The 23444-nt window shown below is 30.9% G+C and overlaps 1 protein-coding gene across 1 annotated transcript; it reads right to left on the bottom strand.

The window, feature by feature from the left end:
* Positions 1–407: 407 nt before the first annotated feature.
* LOC132726583 (C-Jun-amino-terminal kinase-interacting protein 4-like) lies at positions 408–19928 on the bottom strand (the record flags this gene model as incomplete). The annotated part of the gene is made up of 13 exons (XM_060711918.1): positions 408–547; positions 5730–5921; positions 7220–7333; positions 7806–7977; positions 8782–8933; positions 10737–10804; positions 12636–12716; positions 13784–14015; positions 15015–15086; positions 17107–17250; positions 17647–17709; positions 19170–19385; positions 19751–19928. Coding segments are annotated over 13 exons (1824 nt in total), but the record flags the coding sequence as incomplete, so codon positions are not given.
* Positions 19929–23444: the final 3516 nt, after the last annotated feature.

The raw sequence follows: 23444 nt of genomic DNA on the forward strand, positions 1-23444 counted from the left end.
CCCCTTTCCCCTTTTTTCCGGGATATCAGGCAACAATTTTGGATGGGGAACATTTACTGAAAAGGAATTTGATATTGAATGAATTTTGAATTCTACGGTCCAATAACTTTAAATTAATAGTGTGGACAAACTTATAAAGAACATAAGCCACACACTTGCTAGCCTTTCATAAAAAAAAAAAAACTTAGGGTGGGGAAAATATTTCCCCCAAGGGGAAAACTATTTTTTTAATAAACTTCTGCAGATTGAAGGAGTTTAACTATTTCATTATGTTTTTAACGCATTTTGTGTCCACTTATTTTCTCAAATTAATGAACAAATTTTAGCTAATAAGCATGTACATTATTGACAATTTTATTTTATGTTTTCAATGTAATAACAAATGTAACCTATTCTAAAGTGCATACAGTTAACCCTCTCCGCCAGAAATGACCAAGCCGGGAAAAACCATCATCAGATCCTGGTTTACACTTGGTTCCCCTGGTTCCTCTGTCTCGGGTTTTCAAACATCTGTTGTCAGCATTGGTCATTCCTCTCCTCTTTTTTCCTTAAAAATTACCATCATGAAAATCACTATCTGTCTTCATATCAAATCTACTCTATACAAATAATATTTATCACATCATGATAATGTATGGCTTTCCTTCAATGTATTACTCCTTTTTAAGGGACATGAAAAACTCTTCTACTCTTCTTTCAGTAAACATTATTTCTATAGAGTTTCAATCTATATGGAAATTTGGCATAGGTTTTTAAATGAGTCCAAACAACATTTAACCAATTGCTTGAAATTTAGCGCCAATGATTTGACAGAGTCAGCAATATGAAAGCAGGAAAAAATAAACATGTGCTTAAACCATAATTTTGAATTATCTGCTCTTGATATCAGTAAATTTCACATTCATTGGGCAGATAACTCAAAAACGAGATTGATGACCCACAAAATTATCATAGGCTTAAAATTTCTCATATTCTAAGTTTCCTAAATTCTAAGTTTAATTAATTCTTGTATACAGTTTTCATTTTGCCTAAATGTCTAAATTAAGTGTAAAGTTTTACCCACACATAGAAAATGAGGGTAAAGTTATTCTAGTCAATTGTGAGACCATGATAAAACGGTGCTACATTCCCGCAGGAAAACAGAACAAACTAATGCAGGATAAAAAGTATGGGAAGGAAAATGTTAGTACAGGAGTACTTAGTGCTGTAAGGAGGGATCAGAATGGGGGTAGACATAATAAAAGAAAATTAAAAAAAGCAAACTTCATAATTATTAAAGAATTGAAAGCAAATAAACATAATAAGGACTAATCTAAAACTTCACTGGCTAAACAAGCATGACAAAAAGAAGGAATAAATTAAATGAATCAATGTTAATTTTGCCATTACAATATTACAAAAAAAAATCATAAAGACACCCGATATGAAATTTTACAGCATTTAAATTTTAGTTCAATCATCTGGGAAGTAAGTTTAAAAAAACAGTTTTTACAGAAGTGCCATTATATAATAATCTATATACGGACTCAAACAGACATTAGATGCGTCACATCACAGGTGCAGTGCTGCAATGTTGTCATAAAAATAGGCATAAATCTGCCAAAATGAATTTTGGGGGGAAATATTTGCCATTTTAAAAAGGACTTTGTGTGCAAGTAAAAAAAATAAATAGTGTTCTTTTTTTGTTCTACTTTCTTTATTTTTGCTTCAAACCATAGTATATTTTCAAGAAAATCCATATTGGGCTGTCTACATTCAATTCACTTGTATAAACTAAATAACAAAACTATAAAAACCCATATCTGGCAAATTTTTAGCAGTATTTAAACCATTTCATTTGCTTTAATTTGTTCATAGACAAAAAAGGAATCTTGTCAATTGAAATTTCAACCCAATAAGTATTTCTACATTGTACACGGCCAAAACTTTTTTAGTATTATAAGAAATGTTGTTTGTAGTGCCGCCGTCTTTAACAAAACTTCTCAGATTGTTTATACATGACATTATGGCAAGTAAATTAATAATGAGAAAGTTTTGGTGAAGCATGCATGTGTAGAAAGGTCAAAGCTTAATGTAAATGCCTAGGGGAGTAAATGGTGTTTCACGACTCATTACATCTCAATAAGACGTATAATTAAAAACCAAGTCTACAATTTCACCTGTTGACATTCTATTTTTCTTCCAGAGAGTTTTTTTTTATATCATATTTACTATCAGGTATATTATATCATTCACTCCAGGGAATCAGTTATGATGCTTTCATCAAACTATAAGAATAAAGGAATTTTCTCCCATTTCCTCCTTCCTCTCTTCTTTTCATTTCCTCTCCCAATCCACCCGATAACTCAATCACTATATTTTTTATATTCCCCCCCCCTCGCTCTCTCTCTCTCTCTCATATAGGAAGAATGCAGTGTGAGCAGCATCTGCAAGCAGTAAGCACTTTAGGTCTGTACAATACCTGTGAGAATTGATGCCTGTCTTTCACATGCTTCACTAAATAAAGTGAAACAAAATATTGCTATAAACAATGCAAATTGCTTTGAAAGTGCAGGGTTCTCTCCATGCAAGCCAATCATGCTATTGTTACATTATTTTTCATGCCAAGTATCAGTTTAATAATTTTGAGATTTAAGATTTTTAAAATTCATTCCAGGTTAAGCATTATTTAATATACCGGTAGCTGAACATTTTATAAAAGCTTACTTTTCATATTGTTTATACAAGTATCATAGGAACTGTAATGTTGTCAACTGAGATTTTTTAAAATTCATTCCAGGTTAAGCATTATTTTAAATATAGCTCAATGTTTTATAAAAAAGCTCTACTGTTCAATATTTTTTATACAAGTATCAATAGAAACTGTAATGTGTCAGTTTATCAACTGAGAATTAATTTCTTCACAAAGTCTACTGAACCATTTAATATTATCTATCTCAATAAAGGTAATATTAGCACAACCAATCACGTCAAAATCATGCTGATTAGTTTCTCATGAATCTAAAGAGAAAATGACAAATTGATTAAGGAAATATTGCTTTCAAACTGGTAAAATTAATTTTTTCTGTTTATTCTCGAGGACGTTCGTCACATTTTATCAAACTTTGAAAAAACAATCCCTTCAGTTTTTAGTCATTTGTCTAACAATAAAAAAAAACATCAAAAACATTTTAAAACCAAAATGAAAACAGTCAAAAGTGCTAATATGCAATTTCTTATATAGCAGAATTTTTAAAATACAAAAAGTGCAATTTTCTTAACAAAGTTAAAAATATTAAAAGATTCCTGGTTGTCCTATATCTGATATACCTGAGATATTATAAACTATCTACATAACCCAAGCCATCAATAAATATTTTCACAGAGAAAGAAGTAACTAAAAAATAAAACCAGCAAATTAAAAAGCTAGTGTATATACACAAAATAAAAGAAATCACTTCAAAACCTTAGCACAAAAACTGAAAACTCAAAAAATTCTTAACCACAGCAACCAGGGAAATAATTCAATAAAAATGATAAATATAAACTTTTTTCCGTCCTGCTTACATTAACAAACTCATTATGATAGGTGACAGTACAATATGACACGAAATCAATCAGACCACAACAAAATATAATCAATTTCAATCAGCCAAACTGAACCTCAGACCTAATCAAAATAATTGCTTCAATAATGTATATAATACTGGCACAGTCCTAGCGGAAAGAGTGGCTAAATTAATCTAACAACCTAAAGCTGTAATTGCTCGAGTAACTCATGAATAAATAATCTTGTTACCATCAATATATATCCTTACTGGAAATTTCCCGCCATGCAGAATGTCTTTACCTCACATCAGAGGGAAATTAAAGAACCAATCACAATAATTTACATATATATGTGTGGGAATTTCCAGTCATTTTCTTTGTAACAATACATAAATATGTCACTTTGGTCCACTGCTGGAAACAGTTTTCAATTTAAGGTTTTAATAGTAAAAACAATAATGTTATAATGACATAAGGAATTATTGTAGCTTAAAGAATTTTGTTTCATCTAGACTATACAATGCATAGAGAACAAATTATTGCTGGAATTGCACCTACATTAATTCCCTATTTTATTATCCAAGAACACAAAATAGTTGTGATACATGTCATATCAAAATTGTCATTATCTACCTAACGCTTAATGTCAGTGAACATATTGATTTTACATTACAATGATTTCTTCCTTCAATTATATTTTGATGTGAATGTTTAGGCATGCTTCAAAGTAAGTAATTATTTTTAAAAAAAACAAGCCACAACAACATTTCTTTAGTGTTTATATAAAATTAATTCTATATTTTGAAAACATAAAATTTCTTTAATCGTCAAATTAATCAATGTGTTATCCTGATAAATTCATGGGTTGTAAAGCAAAGAAGTCTTAGATTATTAAATCTAACATACCTGTATTTAACACAACAGGTAATAAATTCTATTTGGTGTTCTGGGTCAATATGCATGGTGTTACAGTGGCAAAATTTCCTGAGAGTATAGGTCTTGAAATCTATCAGGTTATTTTAGGAAACTGTGTTCACAATAAAACATCACACATGTAGCATTGTTTGAAGAAAATGTGCATCACTTATTCTTTTCAACTTAATATACCAGTAATATATCAGAACAGAACAGAACAGAACAAACTGTTCTGTTCAGTAATATATCAACACTTATACCATATCTAATAAATTACTTACTATTTAATTATAAAAGAATGAATTATTTCCACATTAAAGTAACAGTGAAAAATTAAAAGGATTTACATTTCAAATTTGTTTGATGTTTAATTGAAAATGATCCTTGAGGAATTAATTGATGTACTTATATGTATCCTATCTAATTAAGTAATTAAAGAAAAGAAGTAATAGTTTACAGTGTTATATTTCAATCATAACTTTATCTAATAACTGTAAGATAAACATGTATTTTTACCAATCAAACATTGTAGCCATAGAAAGTAGCTATTTCATCTGTTTACTGATGACATGTATATCTTTAGAAAGAACTGAATCCAAAACATCCTCAACTAGTATTAAACATAAAACCAGAATTCTTACAATATTTATTTTCTTCATTATGAATTTAAAAATAAAAAAATAAAAATTAAAAAATATCATCAAAGTAGATTGATACTTAGTTAAAACTTTATAATTAAAAATAAACAAGAAACATGAAAGTACCTTAAAACCAGGTTTATGATAACTACCATTCTATAAAGTTGTGTTCTAGTATGACTGCAAATTGAAGCAGTATTCAATGTAATCTTGTGTTATATAACAGATAAAAGCATATAAGCTTCCTATGTAACAAATTTGATTACAATAACTCAATCTGAATTGCAATTATCATTCAAAAAAACATCTATTTGACACCCACCCAAATGCTGGACCTCAAGTCTGCCCATCTTTCCCCAATCTAATAAACAGGATGTTCAAAATTGAAAACTTGGTTAAAATCATTTTACAAGCTACATAACAATGTGCAGTCAAGCAAAATGCTAGGAGTGTTAACAGTACGATCATGCCTTGCTTACACCATTCATCATTATATCACCATATCCATCCACTCTGGTCAACAATATAACAAATTTAAATTTAACTACCTAACCTAAGTACTCAAAGAGCTAAACCAGACTGCTAAGCGAAAAAAATAAAACAGGCATAAAACAACGTATTATAACGTAAATCAGTGTATGTACTAACGTGCACGAGCAACAAAGAACTTCGACAAAGCCATCCCTGTTTTCTGACCATAAAATAACTTCCTGGGCCATTGCTTACAGTAAGGTATAAAACTTGCAGGCATCACATCATCTGTCTTAGTGTCTGTATACACCCTCACTAGACCGCCAGGACGACCTCCTGATGACCCCATAGATACCGTCTGTTTGTTGTCTGTAATAACATTATACCTTATAATAATTTTCCTGTAATATTATATATAATGCTGGACTATTTTTTTCTTTTACTCAACATTCACTGATGTTGTCTTGATCAAATGCTGCTTGCAAAATAAAGTGTGACTAATAACTAATAAAGTACTGCTTTCATGATCAGGTAATACTTGCATATTTAAAACTTGAATAATTTTAGTACATTACAATTTTTTTTTCTATCTGCCCAGACAAGTCCCGCCACACATGTACATGTAGTGAAATGTATAACATAACTGACCATGCACTGCTTAAAAAGTAATTTTAAATATTTTTCTGTCTGTATATTGAATACAATCCTTTAAACTATTATAAATGATTGTAATGTCTGAGGTTTGTTTTCTTGTACTTTAACATGTGTGGTTTCACTAAATACAACACCAACTGTGCAGATAAAAAAATTCATGATTATTTTGAGATACAAATAACATCACAAAAAACAAGGTCTGAGACAAATACCGATATAATCAATGCCACATACGGTAGTTGAAGGCCATTAATGTAACATGTGGTGAAGCTATTATACAGAGATGTATCATTTATTTAAATCACACTGTAATCACACTGTTCTGTATTTCAGGAGTGTGCTATGTATTGTGTTGTTTTTCCAGAGTTTAATGGAATTCTGAAATTTCCTCCTGGTTTAAATCTACCAAAACAGAAATTAAAATTGAAATTTAAGACTAGAAGTAATAGAATTGATAATAAATCTCAGTACTTCCCAGGCTATAGAGACATCATCTAAACCATTCCTATATTGTCATTAAATGTCTGTAAGCAGATCAAATATTCCAGGAAAAAAATATCGGCTAATCATGTTAACAGTCTTTGTTTGAAAAGTTTCATAAATAGATTTCCACCTACGCTGATTTTTTTTACATCAAGAGTTTTAGAGTCAATAAAAGCTTTTGATAGCTGTAGACAATAAATACCAATTATATCATGTAAGAGAAATTTTGCAATGATTTTTCTCCTATATTTCATACAACATGTTCTGATGAAAGCATTTTTCTTTTCTTTAAAATTAGTTTACGGTTTACAGATTTATTTTTTCTTTTGCTATAAAGCATAGTTAAGTCTCTGTTCTTTGTAAAGTATTTACATAAAATTATGACAAAGATCTGTATAATATTATGGGGTATGGTAGGATTCCTGTTGTAGTACATGCTTTCTTAAAATATTAACTAAAAAAAAGTGTAGAGACTTGGACCAAATGACAACAGATATAATCGTAGTAGAGATCTGACAACAGGTACTCACTTTCTGACAAAGGTACGGAGATTATGACACCATTTCCTGTACCAATCCATAATCTATTACACGAGATCAACATGGAGGTGATTCTAACAAATGAAAATCCTAATTTACCAGTTCCTGAAACAAGTAAACATAACAAGTAAACATTATGTTCAAACAAAAGCATAATGCCTGCGTGACAACTTCAACAATATTCTACTGTTTAATATAAGCCTTAATGTAATTTCATGATTATGCAGTCAAATAATTATAAACATGATAATAACATAATGAATTAGATAGCTATTCCATTACATATTTAAAGTGTACTTCAGTATCTTAACTGATGATATACATCATTTCTTTAAACTCCAATTTTACAAACAGTTTGTTTTTAATTGTTAAAATTAACAGTTTCTATTCGTTAAAATAAACACTTTACAAAAGTTTCAATTTATTTTTTTTGTGTGTGTTAAAGATGACATACCTAGCATTTTACTAACATATGGTTCTATATCATATTATCTATATTAACAGTTTCTATTCGTTAAAATAAACACTTTACAAAAGTTTCAATTTATTTTTTTTGTGTGTGTTAAAGATGACATACCTAGCATTTTACTAACATATGGTTCTATATCAACATCTTGTAAATGTTGGTGCGTGTAGGCGTGGTAAAGACGTAAAGTACTGTCAAGACGTATTGATACCCACACACCATCACCGACCCACGCTAGCTGTCGTACTTGACTCTCTTTACGAGGATGTGCATCAAAACTTTTCTGTAATATATGTTAGATTTTATTTTAATCCTAAATTAAATGTGTCAGTGTATCATATCAACTTATTATGATAAGTCACATGTATAAATCAAAATAATGACAAATTAATAAAATATATACGCAACTCAGAATGTTAAGAATAAAGTCAACATTTAAGACCCTGGACAGTCAGTATATTGGATTAGAAAGTTAACAGAACTATAAACAAGCTGTATCTAATTTGAATATTTTAGCGCTAACCCTGCTGTCAGTAACTGATTCTACCCATGCAACCAGTGCAAACCAAGACCCTCTGTGCTTCTGATTATGGTCTGCACTGTTTGCTATTCATTCAGTACTTATTTTGAAATATGCCATAGAAATGATGAATTGTTTTGTTCAGATCGAAAAAGATGTACTTTTGTCAAGATTGAAAGATGAACAAGTCCATTTAACATATTTAAGGAAATAAGAGTTACATTTGACATTACTGAAATCTGACAATGACACACAGTTTAAGATTTCAAGTTAGACACAGCCATCACAGAAAATCAATAGCAACAGAGTCAACTAACAAAGTGTTTGTTTACATATTGCAGCATTTGAAAATATAGCATTTCAATATAGAAATAAATCAAATTTTTAACTTGTACACACAAAAACTGAGGTACAGTCTAAAAGATATAACAGTTTCCCCCACGCCACCACTATAACTTTAATTTTACGATATAATGAGATTTAACTTTAATTTTTGATATAATGAGAATTAAAATGATAGCTCAGCTTATATTTTGTTAAAAATAAGAACTACAAATGATGACTCACTGTAATTGTCATGGACTGAGGGTCAACAACATGAACTTTGTTCCTATATCCACACCAGACATGTTTGTTAGCAATCACAGACATACAGCGTATGGAATGGTGCGGTTTTCCTAGATCTAGTAGATGGTAATTCTGTAGGTCCCATTGTCCATCTGTAATATTATACAAATATATTATATCTTATTCTGATATGATTTGAAGGGACTGATATTTATGTCTATACTGGCAGCCAGTGTTAGTCTTTTAATATTTATTTCTTTTGTTAAATATAAGATTTTCTCTACATAATCACTTTCAGCATTCCTAAGTACATTTTGTAAATCAAATATCAATTTCAACATTCCTACAGTTGACAAGTTATTAATTTCTATCAATTTCAACATTCCTACAGTTAATAAGTTATTAATTTCTATCAATTTCAACTTTCCTACAGTTAATAAGTTATTAATTTCTATCAATTTCAACATTCCTACAGTTAATAAGTTATTAATTTCTATCAATTTCAACATTCCTACAGTTAATAAGTTATTAATTTCTATCAATTTCAACATTCCTACAGTTAATAAGTTATTAATTTCTATCAATTTCAACATTCCTACAGTTGACAAGTTATTAATTTCTATCAATTTCAACATTCCTACAGTTAATAAGTTATCAATTTCAACATTCCTAGAGCAAATTAATCATCAATTTCAACATTTCTACAGTAAATAAGTTATCAATTCAACAAATACCTTACATCATTATACATTATTTCTATGTATAGACTTATACATTCTTAGTAAACTGTATTTTGTCTATCATATGACATATATGTCTATTTATAGAAAACATTAGCTATTTATAGCTACATATCAGGCATTGACAGGGAGAACTTATCACTAAATATAGTGTACCTTTACATATATAGAGGGTATCGAATATCATGTAACAGTTTTATTTAAATCACATCATTCATTTCTATTCTGACATTCTACAGTGATACAAAGTTTGAAGGTAAATTGTAGTGGACATCTGGTAAGGAAAACACGATCGTCAAACCTCATTTGTGAATAATTCTTGTCACTTTAGATAAATGTCTCTGAATATTGTCCAGTTAAGTTTGTCTAGGGCAGACAAAACAATCAATAAGCAAAGAGTCAGCTATGCAAATAAGACAAGGTTTATAATAGAAAATTTGTCCACACCATCAGATATATAAATCATTGGGATATTGAACTCCTCGTGGAATATAACACCTACATTATGACAGGACATTTGTCTGGCCATGTACTCCTAGCGACTTTGATATATGCTCACTAAAATCAGCTTCGAAAGTTTTATGTGGTTAGTGACATTATTCATTTCCTTCTATATTTCAAGGAAGCATTATTGTTACGTTTTCTTGTTTCGTGGTCATTATAAAGGAAAGGTTCTGACTAGCTTATGTCATTCTCTCAATATTGCAGTTATTAACCAGTTATGTGAAAGACATGTTTTGTAAACAAAAACAATCAGGAACATACAATGGGGGATGGAGCATAACATGTGTTCAAATACTATAAATATATTGTGGCATAGAATGTTATTCTTAATCTGTCTGGTTTCTAAATGAAAACAATAAAATTTAACAGTCTACATTTTACATGTTTAGTCAGTATAGACTGACCTTTGCTGTACACTGGTGACATAGACCTGTTATATTCCTTGTAAGACGTAAGCTTCCTACATTTCAGAGTTAAAGTTGAAACTTGAATTCAGAAGTGTAAACAGTTATATAAAATGTTAACTCTATTTTGTCATATAACATATATATGTCTATTTATAGAAAACATGAGCTATTTATAGCTACATTTAAGGCATTGACAGGAAGGATTGATCACTTTATTGTACCTAAACATATATAGAGGGTATCAAATACCATATAACAGTTTTATTTCAATCAAATTCATATAAACAGTTATATAAAATGATACCTGTATCTCTATGGAATATTGCAACTGTCCCATCGGCCAAGGCAACCAGAACACGACCTTTCACATGTCTGAAAATTATTTACAAATTAATACATATTTAACAATTTGATTTAATATAAGATTTATAACAGTCTTTTAAGTTTAACATCTCTAACCATTCCTTACATTACTGCTAGATGACTGTCAGACCCCTCTATAGTTTACATTGAAACTTGTATACATATTTCAAGAACATACATATAAAATAACTAGAAATGTGTCATCATGCCACGGATGCCCCCGCAGGCAGCCAAAATTTCAGATGGTGCATTAATTATTTTTTTCATTTTAAGTTTAAAGCCCTTAAAACTTTTCAATGTTAACACAAACCATTTTCATAAAATGTTCAAGGCATTGAAACTATTCAGTCTAAACCTTTTAAAAATAGCATATTGCATATTTGTAGCCAAAATAATGGCTAAAAGTAAGAGTGCTGAAACTGAAAGTTCAAAATTTTTCCAACATTCAGGAAAGATAAGTTTGTCTTAAATCATTGAACTACAACCAAATTCAAACTTAAACTGCTTATTCCTAAGATGTATCTATATTATTTTCAAAGTGAAAGGGACATAACTCTGCCAAAAAATCATCAAACCATGACCATATTCCAACTTGACCTGCCCATTCCTTTGACATATCCATATGTCAAATTTAAGTTGAATATGTAACACTGTTGGGTAGATAATGAACAGAAACTGTAAATTTCATATTATTTTCAAAGTGAAAGGGGCATTACTCGGCCAAAAATCATTGAACCATGACCAAACTCAATCTTGGCCTGGGCATTCCAAAAACATATCCATATGTCAAATTTGAGTTGAATGTGTTGTACCATTGGGGAGATAATGAACGGAAACTGAAAATTTCATATTATTTTCAAAGTGAAAGGGGCATAACTCTGCCAAAAATCATTGAACCATGACTAAATTCGAACTTAACCTGCGCATTCCTTTGACGTATCCATATGTCAAGTTTGAGTTGAATGTGTTGTACCTTTGGGGAGATAATGAACGGAAACTGAAAATTTCATATTATTTTCAAAGTAAAAGGGGCATAACTCTGCCAAAAATCATCGAACCATGACCAAATTCGAACTTGACCTGTATTTTCTTATGACATATCCATATGTCAAGTTTGAGTTGAATGTGTTGTACGGTTGAGGAGATAATGAACGGAAACTGAAAATTTTATATTATTTTCAAAGTAAAAGGGGCATAACTCTGCCAAAAATCATCGAACCATGACCAAATTCGAACTTGACCTGTATTTTCTCATGACATATCCATATGTCAAGTTTGAGTTGAATGTGTTGTACCGTTGGGGAGATAATGAACGGAAACTGAAATTTCATATTATTTTCAAAGTAAAAGGGGCATAACTCTGCCAAAAATCATCGAACCATGACCAAATTCGAACTTGACCTGTATTTTCTCATGACATATCAATATGCTAAATTTGAGTTGAATGTGTGCAACCGTTCTTAAGATAATGAACGGAAACTGATGATGACGGAATGACAGAATGACGGAAGGACGGAAGGACGGAATGACGGAACAGGGTAACACTATATGCCCCGGCCATTACATGGCGGGGGCATAATAAATATATTAAGATATTATACACCTGTAATTCATTGTCTACTTAAACTTAAATGAATAATGGGTAAAACAAACATCTTCATAACTTCTTGGACAAAACATGGATTTTACCTTAAATTTTAACAAATCAATAAACCAAAATTGTCTTACATTGATATAAGGGAGAAAACTCTTTTATCTATCTATATAATACTACATCCCACTCAGTTCAGATTTAGTCCAATTATCTGTGTTGGATATATATCTCTACTAAAATACTTACACAATATTAAGAATAGAATCTCTAAGTTTTACAGAATGTAAACATCTCCTCCACTGGGACACCGAGGAATGCACATACAAACTGAAAATGACAACAGCATAGTTTTAACTGATTTAAGTACCTGTAAAGCTTTTCTAATTCTATTCACAGTCAAACAATCATAAGCAAGAGCTTTGTGTGTCAAAGCATTGCATGCCCAAAGTCTGTGATGTCATATGTGATGTACAATGTTAAATTGTGATAGGACTCAATTGAAAAAAAATAAATAAAACAAACAGAACAACTTATTGATCAGACAAGGATTTTACATATAAGTGTCACTGTCACCTTGACCTTTTAAAACTTGTATAAGAAAATCATCAACTCACCATGGGCAATATCAGTACAAATTTCACAAGTCCAGGCTTATTTCTTCTCAAGTTATTGATTGGATAATGATTTTACACCAAGTGTCACTGTGACCTTACCCTTCAATCTTACGACCTCAATTGGGGTCATCTACTAGCCATGATCAATATTGCCACCAAGTTTCATAAACAAGGCTTATTCTTACTCAGGAACTTGAGTGGACAAGGAGTTACACTTGTCTCAAGTTATTGAGTGGGCAAAGATATTGCATTAAGTGCCATTGTGACCATGACCTTTGACCTACATTCCTCAAAAACAATAGGGATCATAAAATGATCAAGGGAATTGTCTGTACCAATTTTTACAAACCTAGACTTATTTCTTCTAAAGTTTTTGAAAATAAGGAATTTACACTGTGACCCTGACCTTTGACCTTAAAAATAAGTATGAAGAAAACAAACCATAGAGTTATCAAATAATCAAATGGATATTGATTTGACTAATGGATAGAATGATGTGACTAATGGACAGACAGACAGACAGACAGAGGGACAAGTATCATACTAAAGTATGACCAAAGGTTCTAAATTTGTGAAATGAACATGCCCTGTTTTAAACTGGAACAGTTTACTGCTAATTCAAAGGGTTTTATTATCAATTACAACAAAAATGCAGCTTACAATATCATGCCTATATTTAGACAAAAATTGTGCAAACTGGCCCGTCCTGGTGGTAAGACTAGTCTATCTTGTGTCTAGCGCTGTCACAGTTAATATATGAGATAATGTGGAGGAACAAACCTGCCACTCTGTGCTCCTAGCCACATTGTTGGTAACACACTACTTGTCTTTTCAACCTCCTCTGCCTGGATGTTACTTCCAGACGCCAGAGCATTGATTCCATCCTTAACCATCTCTGAAGGCTCGCGCAAAACTCGCCGGCTCATGATACCACTGCTCGTGTCAGGGGTGGCTGTACCAGAAGAGACCGGAGATCCCTTGGCCTTAAACACTGTAGGCTGTAGTGTTTCTCCTATAAAATTGAGAAGTAAAATAATGAAATAATTTAAATGAATTGATCTTGTTCCAGTAAGATGTCCAATATGAAGGTACAATGATTTGAAGTTAAACAAAAAACAGTATTAATTAATGTGAAATCATATCATAAGAAGTGAGGATCAGGAATGCTGGACAATATTAAAACACAAACTAATTCAAAATGTTCAAAAGTAAGTGTTCAACATGCAGTGATGGATCACCTTTATAATTAAAAATGTGAATATTTTCACTTGGAGGATTAGGTACAAGACAGTGCTTACTGCATATAATAATCATGGTGATACAATTGATCAGTTTTTATAGTAAATAAGACACAATATTATACAGGCCCATGACAATCTTATTTTGTTAACTTGTAGACTCAAGAGAACTACATGTACAAATAAAGTCAAAATTATAGTCTAGTAATAAATTTTCAATATTTGTTTCAAAGATTCCTTTGTTAATCGCAAATGTATTTAACATGGCATTTTTCATAGACAATGTGTATTTTCCTAACCCGTTAGGCATCTCAGATCTAAGGACTTTAGTCAGCTTTACTTACATATAAATCAAATACTTATACAAATTCATGGTCATTTTAGAGATAATCTTCAAGTACAAAAAGTATAACCTTGGTCATGTGCTTAACCAACTTTATATCATCATCTAATCTATGAAAATTGCACATCATATCCATTATAACCCTTACACATGAAAATACATGTCATTTGTGGGTAAAAAAATATATGAAAAAAAAAGAATTTTTCATATTACATGTAATAAACTATATACTAATATAAAAGAAGATAAAATTGTGAACTTCTTGTTAATTTATGGCAGGGGTTGATGGGAAAGCTTGGAGCTAAGCGAGAAAATAAACAAAATTAAAGAGTAAACTGTTTTAAGCAGAAAAAGAATAAATTCCTCCCAGCAATTTCAATGAATCTCTTAATGACTACATACTAAATATACATATTAACTAATTATTTACCAAAGGCTATTCTATCAAGAGTTCCAGTATGGAAATGACTAGCCTCACCACTGTGCGGCAATGACCCGCCTTCTGTAATACACATGGGTAATCACACAACACCAGAATATAAATCACACAAAACAAACATAAATATCAGCGGCCTATATTCATCAACATTATAAGTCTCAACAAATAAGACTTTACCAATTGTAAAAGTTCCGTTCCCATTTTTTGTCTGCATCTTGAGTAAAAATATATTCAGAGTTTATCACATTGTATCAGAATCAGATCATGTGATGTATAACCTTAAATTAATGTAATAACCCAATGTCATAATTTATTAACTTTGATGAACAAAAAAGGGATTGATAATTTTAATGAGTATGAAAATGTTTAATTGCAAAAATAACAATACATTAATTTTCACAAATTAGGAAAGAACTTTGTCATGTAGATGAAAATGTCAAAACCTTGTAATGTTTTAATCATAGTACATGACTATATAATATGTTTTTATCATTCTTTGTTACTGAAGGAAACAAAAAGTCATTTGTTAGAACAGGTATTTCACGTCTATGTTTCAGACTTTTAATGTTGATGAATCAGGTCAACAAGTGCATAGTGACATAACATTCATGTTATAATAACATAAACATAACAGCTTAATTAGTTAAGCATATACTTATTATAAATCAATTCCTTTACCAATTAAAAGCTCTTCTTCAATTACATTTTTCTCTAGAAAAATAATAGCAAACAAAAGCTTAAGCAAAATCTTATTATATCTAACAAATAATTAACCCAGCATTAATTCGTTTCCTTATTCTTTAGTTGTAAATGAATATGATAATTAACACTAAAATATTAAGATATATATATATATCCCTCCCTGTTGTGGAAAATGCACTCTATGCAATTGTTATTTGAACAGTGTAATATCATTGAAGGAACAAGGGTGGTAAGACTGAGAAAACAGTAGGTTGATATTCAAGTAATCATCTTAGAAATGGAATAAAGAGGTGAGACAGAAGAAAAGACAGTTAATTGTCTATGATAGAAGCTAATACACCATGCTAAATATAGTGTTCCTTAATATAAGTGTTGACAATAGTTCACTATTTCTACATGTGGAAAAGGGTACATTATGATCAAAGTAAATGTTTAACATTATTTAGTAGAATATTGTGAGCATTGTTTTTTAAAATTCAGGTCAAAGTTCATCCTAAATGTAGTGCGCATTCTAGTCAAACAAGTTACATCAAGGGGCAAATAGCAATGGAATCAGTTGAATTAGTCTATGCAAAAAAATTTTAATTGTCAGACAATTTCCTTGTGATTATTGGAATATATTAAAAAAAAACTTTCATAACTAGTTATTAATTACAGAACTCACTTCTTTGCACTTGTCATAGCATACTGACTAATATGAATTTTCTACCGCATGTTTGTTGTTTGTGATGAAAATGTTTTCTATAAATCGTAATCATACAAATACAACATCCAATAAACCTTGAGCTATTTTTACAAAGTAGGAATACTCCAGGGCTTACAAAGTTTGATAGAAAACATTTTGAGTTCCAAAATAGAAGAGATTACATGCTAACTTTCCCGCCCTGGAGGGTATATTTTAAATAACAGACACTCTCATATTCCATCATTAATCTTATTATAGCAAGCAAGTCAAGAAACAATTATTTATGAAATCCTGCCTTCATGTAATTACAAAGTCGCTTAGAGAGTTTAGAAAATGAAATGCATGTTAACCAAGAATAAGTAATGCTATATGGAGGATTAGAACATGATACATGCATGTTAATTATGCAGTTTCCAGATTAACTGTCATACAAATTTGTATGTTAAATAATATATCTTCATTAGCAAACATTTTATGTATCAAGTGCATGCTTGAATGTTATTTTTGATTTCAGGAGAACATTGTTCTGATCTTCTAATACAATCAAGAGGGCTTAACAATAAATCTCTCTAATGATCTAGATTGAAGACATGCAGGTCAGCATTTTAACTATTGGCAGTATCAAGCAGTTACTGTTACTGAAATAGGACAATTTTAGATTAGAAAGGCTCATTCCATGAATGCCATGCTTATCACCTTTCTCTACCGAACCATCGGAACATCTAGATGACCTTTTACCAAACAAAGACTCGAGGGAGGCCCTCTTGTTTGAGGGTATGTAAGAATCTACAGAGGCCCTCTTGTCATTCAAGCTACTGGAACTCCTACTTTTTCCACCACCTGAATTTATATGTATTCCTGATTGGCCATACATTAAAACTTTATATATACATGTATAGCTTATTCAAAATACAAGTATACAATGATTTGTTTCACATTATGGGTGTGTTTCATTAAACACAAATAATCAAGAACAACATTTTTCCTTAATGTTGCCACTGTGTAACAGTATTTGTATGAGGTTACTAAGTAACTAAAACACGGGACTTTTTTTCATTTCATATCATTAAGACAAAGAGGGATGTTTAAAGTTGCAATCTGTCAGTAACATATACTTACATCAATTAACTTTACTGAGTTACAATGTAATATTCAACAATTAAAGGATATATATGTATGGTAATACGGTAATACACTGGAGGATAAAAATAAACATTGAACAACAACAATTCCCACCTTCATGTTTAGAGAGTACTTCAGAGACCGCCTCAGGTAGATTAGAACGACTTGGTGAAGCATCTGATAAAACATGTGCAAAGTTAGTATGGTGAAAGACCAGTTTAAACAAATGTTTTCATGATAAATCAAAGTTCTTTTGTGAAATTACAATAACTGTATCATTTAACTGTATGAAAAAGGAAATTAAAAAAACATCATCCCAAATAACATGTATGTGAGCATGATGAAAGCTATCTGTGTAAATATGAATATCTAGGTAAAAATTAGAAACATATAAGCTTTCTACAAACTAGTTAAAAAGTTATAAAGGATATTTTAAAGCAAGAAAGCCATGATGTATCGCCCACCAGAGTTTATAAGGAAATTTCCCAAGTTTTCTGTCTATACTAGGGATGGCAACGAGTAACCGGTTAACCGAGTACTCGATCGAACGTCCGAATATCGGTTAACAAAACTGATATCCGATTACTCGGAAAAATATATATATTTTCTATTTTTTTGCGATTTAGAAAGATTGGTGTATCCAATTGGTTCAGAAATTCGGAGATGTGCATGTATCTTCATACATACCCGTTAAATGCAATCAAAACATCCTTGCAGAGGTGCGAAAATGATATCATAACTTTAACGAGGCGATCAACAGTTTGGCACGCGCACCTGCGTCGCTTATATCATCCAGCCTCTTATGATATTTAATTACCTTTAATTGTATAGCCGAAGTAACTGCTTTGAAAACAACAAAGGGCGATTGCTATCATGAATGTAAGAATAAAGGTAGCTAGTATTTAGAGTAGACCCGGTTAGACTTTTGTTGCCGCCGATCAGTCTATACTATTTCAAGAAGAAAAAAGATATATGAATTGTTATACTTGTTTAAAACTTGATATTGCATTAATCAAAACGTAAAATATTATGTTGTTGATTTAATTATAATTAATTTGTCTCCCGTGCAGTCATATTTACTATCTACAGAATTCTATTAATTTAAATAGAAAACGAATGTAGCATGCAGACGGTGTTGATATTGTGTTAAACTTTGAAGATCACTGGAAATCATCCGAGTAACCGAGTACTCGATCGGAAAAATGAGCGAGTACTCGAGTATTGATTTTGGTATTCGTTGCCATCCCTAGTCTATACCTATAATAATATACTTATAGAAATAATTTTATGTTATAATATAAGCATTATAATGCTTTCTTTAATAGCGATTCTGTCTGAGTCATGATAAGTCATCTTAATATTATATAAAACTATATACATGTATCTAAATTATATAAATACATATAATCTTATGTTTTCTGTTTAATTAATAGGTAAAGAAATTTCTTGTTACAAGACATCTAATAAATTCCATAAAGTAGTTCTACTAAGAAAAGCAAAAACAAAAGAATGTTACCACACATTTCCCACACAGAGGTTATAAATAAAACGTTGTACATAATTACCTTTTCATCTAGGCGTATTTCTAAATATAAAGTTATAAATGAAATGTACGAAGCTATATTTGGTGTAATTACCTCTAGATCCTGGTGCAGAACCAACAGGTGATGCAGTACTGCTTTTACCAGCACCTCCTGTAGCACATTGTACAAACGATATACCACCAACCCCAGCATCCTCGCCACCTTCCTTATTCTCCTTGCTGGTATCCTCGGGTACAGGTTCTGGGTATTGAGGGTATGACTCGGCCTTCAATATGTCCTCATCTACCGAATAATCTGACTCCAGAGCTCCTACAGTATGTACAACATATTGAATATATTATGTGTGTTGTCATATACAAAATTATAGAGATTTTTTAACATGGTGTTATAGTTAATTTAACACTATAAACCCTCACTATTATATGTAATGTTGATTTCCATTCGATCAATGGGAGTTATTCTTACTGTTAATTTAATTGTACCAAGTGACTAAAAGTTATGCACTGATGTGTAGGTAACACTACTTTTTCACAGTAAATATTTGAAATGAAACAGTCTCCCAGTGAAGTATTTGTTCAGGTAATTAAATAAACAAAACCTAGGTTTGTGAGTAACAGTAAAAGTATCATCACTCATAAAAATACTGTTATCCTTGGCTTACACCTCATACATACCTGGAACACTAGCTATACATAGTATAGGTGTTGTAGAAACTCTAAATGTCTCCAGTACTTCACCAGGATGATTGGCATCTATGACAGAAGCATTACTCTGTGAGTGAGAACTTGTACAAATCCACACAAAAGAAGACAATTGCTCTTTATCTGATTTCTTTATATTATTCTCATGATCCTATATGAAATAAAAAGAAGTGAAAACATGTTATTCTATAGTAAAACAATACAAACAACACACACTGTTTCTTTCTAGCTTGGCAACCAATTTTAGCATCATATCACGTTACAGTTGGCCTCAAACTATTTACAATATACATACATGTTTTCTGCCAATGTTAACACAAACCATACAGATGGGCAATCGAATTCTTCATGTTTGGAACTGTTCATTATCAATTTTTGGGAATACCAATACGAAAATTTTAAGTCTGTCAGTCGACAGTATATAACTTTGTCAGACAGCACTGCCATGCAGGATGGCCTGGCTTAATACTGATTGCAAAAGCTAATCACTTAAGGTTCCAGCAAGGTAAAAGTGAAAGTAAATAAATCACCTGATAGTTGGAATTCTTAAATAAAAGTGATATCAGATGATGCAGCATTATAACGGCATTAAACTTGTTCTTTTGTATCATAGCTTGTAGACCTTTGTAATGAAAATGAGTTTAATTGTATACATATATGTTTGCACAGGTAATAGTTACCTCCACTCCAGTTACTGCACTGTCTGTTGGGGATAAAAATAGAGCATGCTTGTTGATTAGCTCATTTTTTTCTGGGGTTTATTGATTGTGATAACAGGAAAGGGAGAATAATTGAAAAGTCATATCCAGAAGTGCATAGTTACATTGGTTACTTTTTTCTGGGGTTTCATATTGTGTTATTAGGAACGTGTTTTTATTTTTGCCTATATGATTCAAAAGAGAAATAACATCAACTAGAAATGTGTCCATAGGACACTGATGCCCCCACACGCCACTGTTCTGTCAATCTTATGACTCTAGGTCAAATATTTTTTGGACTACATGTGCCACAAATTGAAAACTAAAAATCAACAAAGGGCCATAATTCTGTTAAATTTGGTCGCAGCAAAAATTCCTTCCTTTACTACCATCTACACATTAAGGTTGTTAATCCCTGGAAGTTTAAGTAAAATCTGCCATCCGGTTTAAGAGGAGTTGCGTTCACAAAATTTCTACATAGTATATAATGAAAAAATCAACAAAGGGCCATAATTCTGTTAAATTTGGTTGCAGCAAAAATGCCTTCCTTTACTGCCATCTACACATTAAGGTTGTTCATCCCTGGAAGTTTAAGCAAAATCTGCCATCTGGTTTAAGAGGAGTTACATTCACAAAATTTCTACATAGTATATAGTGAAAAAATCAACAAAGGGCCATAATTCTGTTAAATTTGGTCGCAGCAAAAATTCCTTCCCTTACTACCATCTACACAATAAGGTTGTTCATCCCTGAAAGTTTAAGCAAAATCTGCCATCTGGTTTAAGAGGAGTTGCGTTCACAAAATTTCTACATAGTATATAGTCAAAAAATCAACAAAGGGCCATAATTCTGTTAAATTTGGTCGCAGCGAAAATTCCTTAATAGCATACGATACTGTAACATTTATTTATCTAATGGAGCATTAACACTGTTTCCACTACATTGAATGATTACCTGAAAAGATAAAAACAAACTTAAACTACCTAACTTTAGGGGAAATTAAACCCTGTGTTATTCGGTTCAAATGTTGATTTTAACTGTTTACCTTAACTTTGCCTGAACAATTATGTGTATATAAACTTTAAAAGGCTGATTAAATTACAATAAAATATATTTTAATTATCTAAGTATGTGTTATGCGTTTTCATTTATGTATTAAACTTATGTCATATAAATCTTGTTTGTGTTTAAATTGTATCGATATTAAAGGCATATCATGTCTTAGAAATGAATCTTCTGTAGAAAGGGAAAATATGAGTTTTTAATGTTTTAATATGAGTTTAAGGACATGTAAAAGTAAATTACCTTGCAAAAAGTAAACTAAGTGGTATTTTGTCTTCCATACAAAAAAAGTGATTCACTATTATTAAAATAAATGTCAAAACGCTAACAATGTAAAAGATAGCTCAAGTGTATGACCAATAATTTTATAAGATACTTTGTGTAACAGTAAAAGAACACAAAAAAGTGAAAAGCTTTTAAGAAATACAAATGCTGCATTTTGGAGTCTCAATGGGCTTTTTAGATTCACAGTATTTTGTCGAAAAATAGTTTGCTTTCATGCGAATAAAATGAGATTTATCATCTTCCAAGATAAGTTATATAAGCAATACAGTTGCAAAGAATATTTTTGAAAGGATTGGAAACATATCAGTACATAAATAATCTATTATCACACGCACTTGCTGCAGGTTTCAATTATCACTATCCAAACAAATATATTAAACTTATATATCGATACACTGCCTTGACGTAAATAAACCATTATGTCTCAAGGTATACAACATGTTGATAGCGTAGAAACTTTTCTGTCCTGTAAACTTTGGCGTATGCATGTATACTTACAGATTAAAAATAAAGGTGTGCTCTGATGTCACTCTATTTAGAAAACAGCGTGTTATGTTGTTTTTTTATTGTACATTTTTGAAATAGAAGTTCAATGTTCTTAACCGTTCCCCTTGTTTTGCGATTACGTAACAAGCAACAACTTTACTCTTAATATGTAATTTGATTTACAAAGCCATACAGTGAAATCTTTCACGGAATTTACACAAATGAAAACACATTGACTTTACAATCAAATAAAACGAAGGAAAGTGTTCTTGAGTTTTAATCTTCAACTTTAAAAAGCAATTTTCCTATTTTTAATTACAACATTATATACCTGATTACTTGATTACTTTATGTTAAATAAAATTTATGTTTCTCTACAGAATCTCTTTAATCTTTTATTCAGTGTTGCTTTTTCTCAAGGACAATAATGTATCTAATGTAAATGATATATAAAGATAACCGTTATACTTACGTTTGCAAATAAATAAATTTTAGATTTTATCCTATCGATGGGTTTTGTTTCACAACTGCTTTATTGTGTAACAAAAAATATATATTTTTTTGAGAACATATATATATTCTGTTTATTGTTTGTTTGTTTGTTTCATTTTACGCCTTTTCCCAACAGTAAATATTCTGTTATTCTGTTAAGTCAGACCTAAATTATTGTTTACCTAACATTTTATTTTCTTATTAATATATACTTTTATTTTCATTGAACAAGTCTTAGTGAAAATGAAGATGAGATTTAAGCCATTTTGTGTGTGGGGGACGAGGGCGGAGACTAATTTAAGTTTATCAGAAGTGTTTCTTATCAAATCGTTTTACGAACCACCCAATACGTGCTTTAACAGTATAACCAGCACTTCATGTGCCAAGTAAGTATTCAATATGAAAACAAGCGATGTCATGTGTTAAACAGTAATCTCAAGAGAAAGTACATCTAGTTATTATTAAACAATTTTGTTTTAATGGTACAAAAATCAAGTTCGCTATATGAGGTGACAAAAATATGACATTTGCAATATTTACAACAAATTCTCACTACGCTACCTCATCCAGGATAAAATTGATTTAGTGAGGTATAATGATGCTGTACTAAACCAAAAAAAAAATAAAATGAGATATCTTATTGA

This window comes from Ruditapes philippinarum, unplaced genomic scaffold, assembly GCF_026571515.1.
Source record: "Ruditapes philippinarum isolate M1 unplaced genomic scaffold, ASM2657151v2 ctg3102_1_1_1_1, whole genome shotgun sequence".
NCBI lineage: Eukaryota > Metazoa > Mollusca > Bivalvia > Venerida > Veneridae > Ruditapes > Ruditapes philippinarum.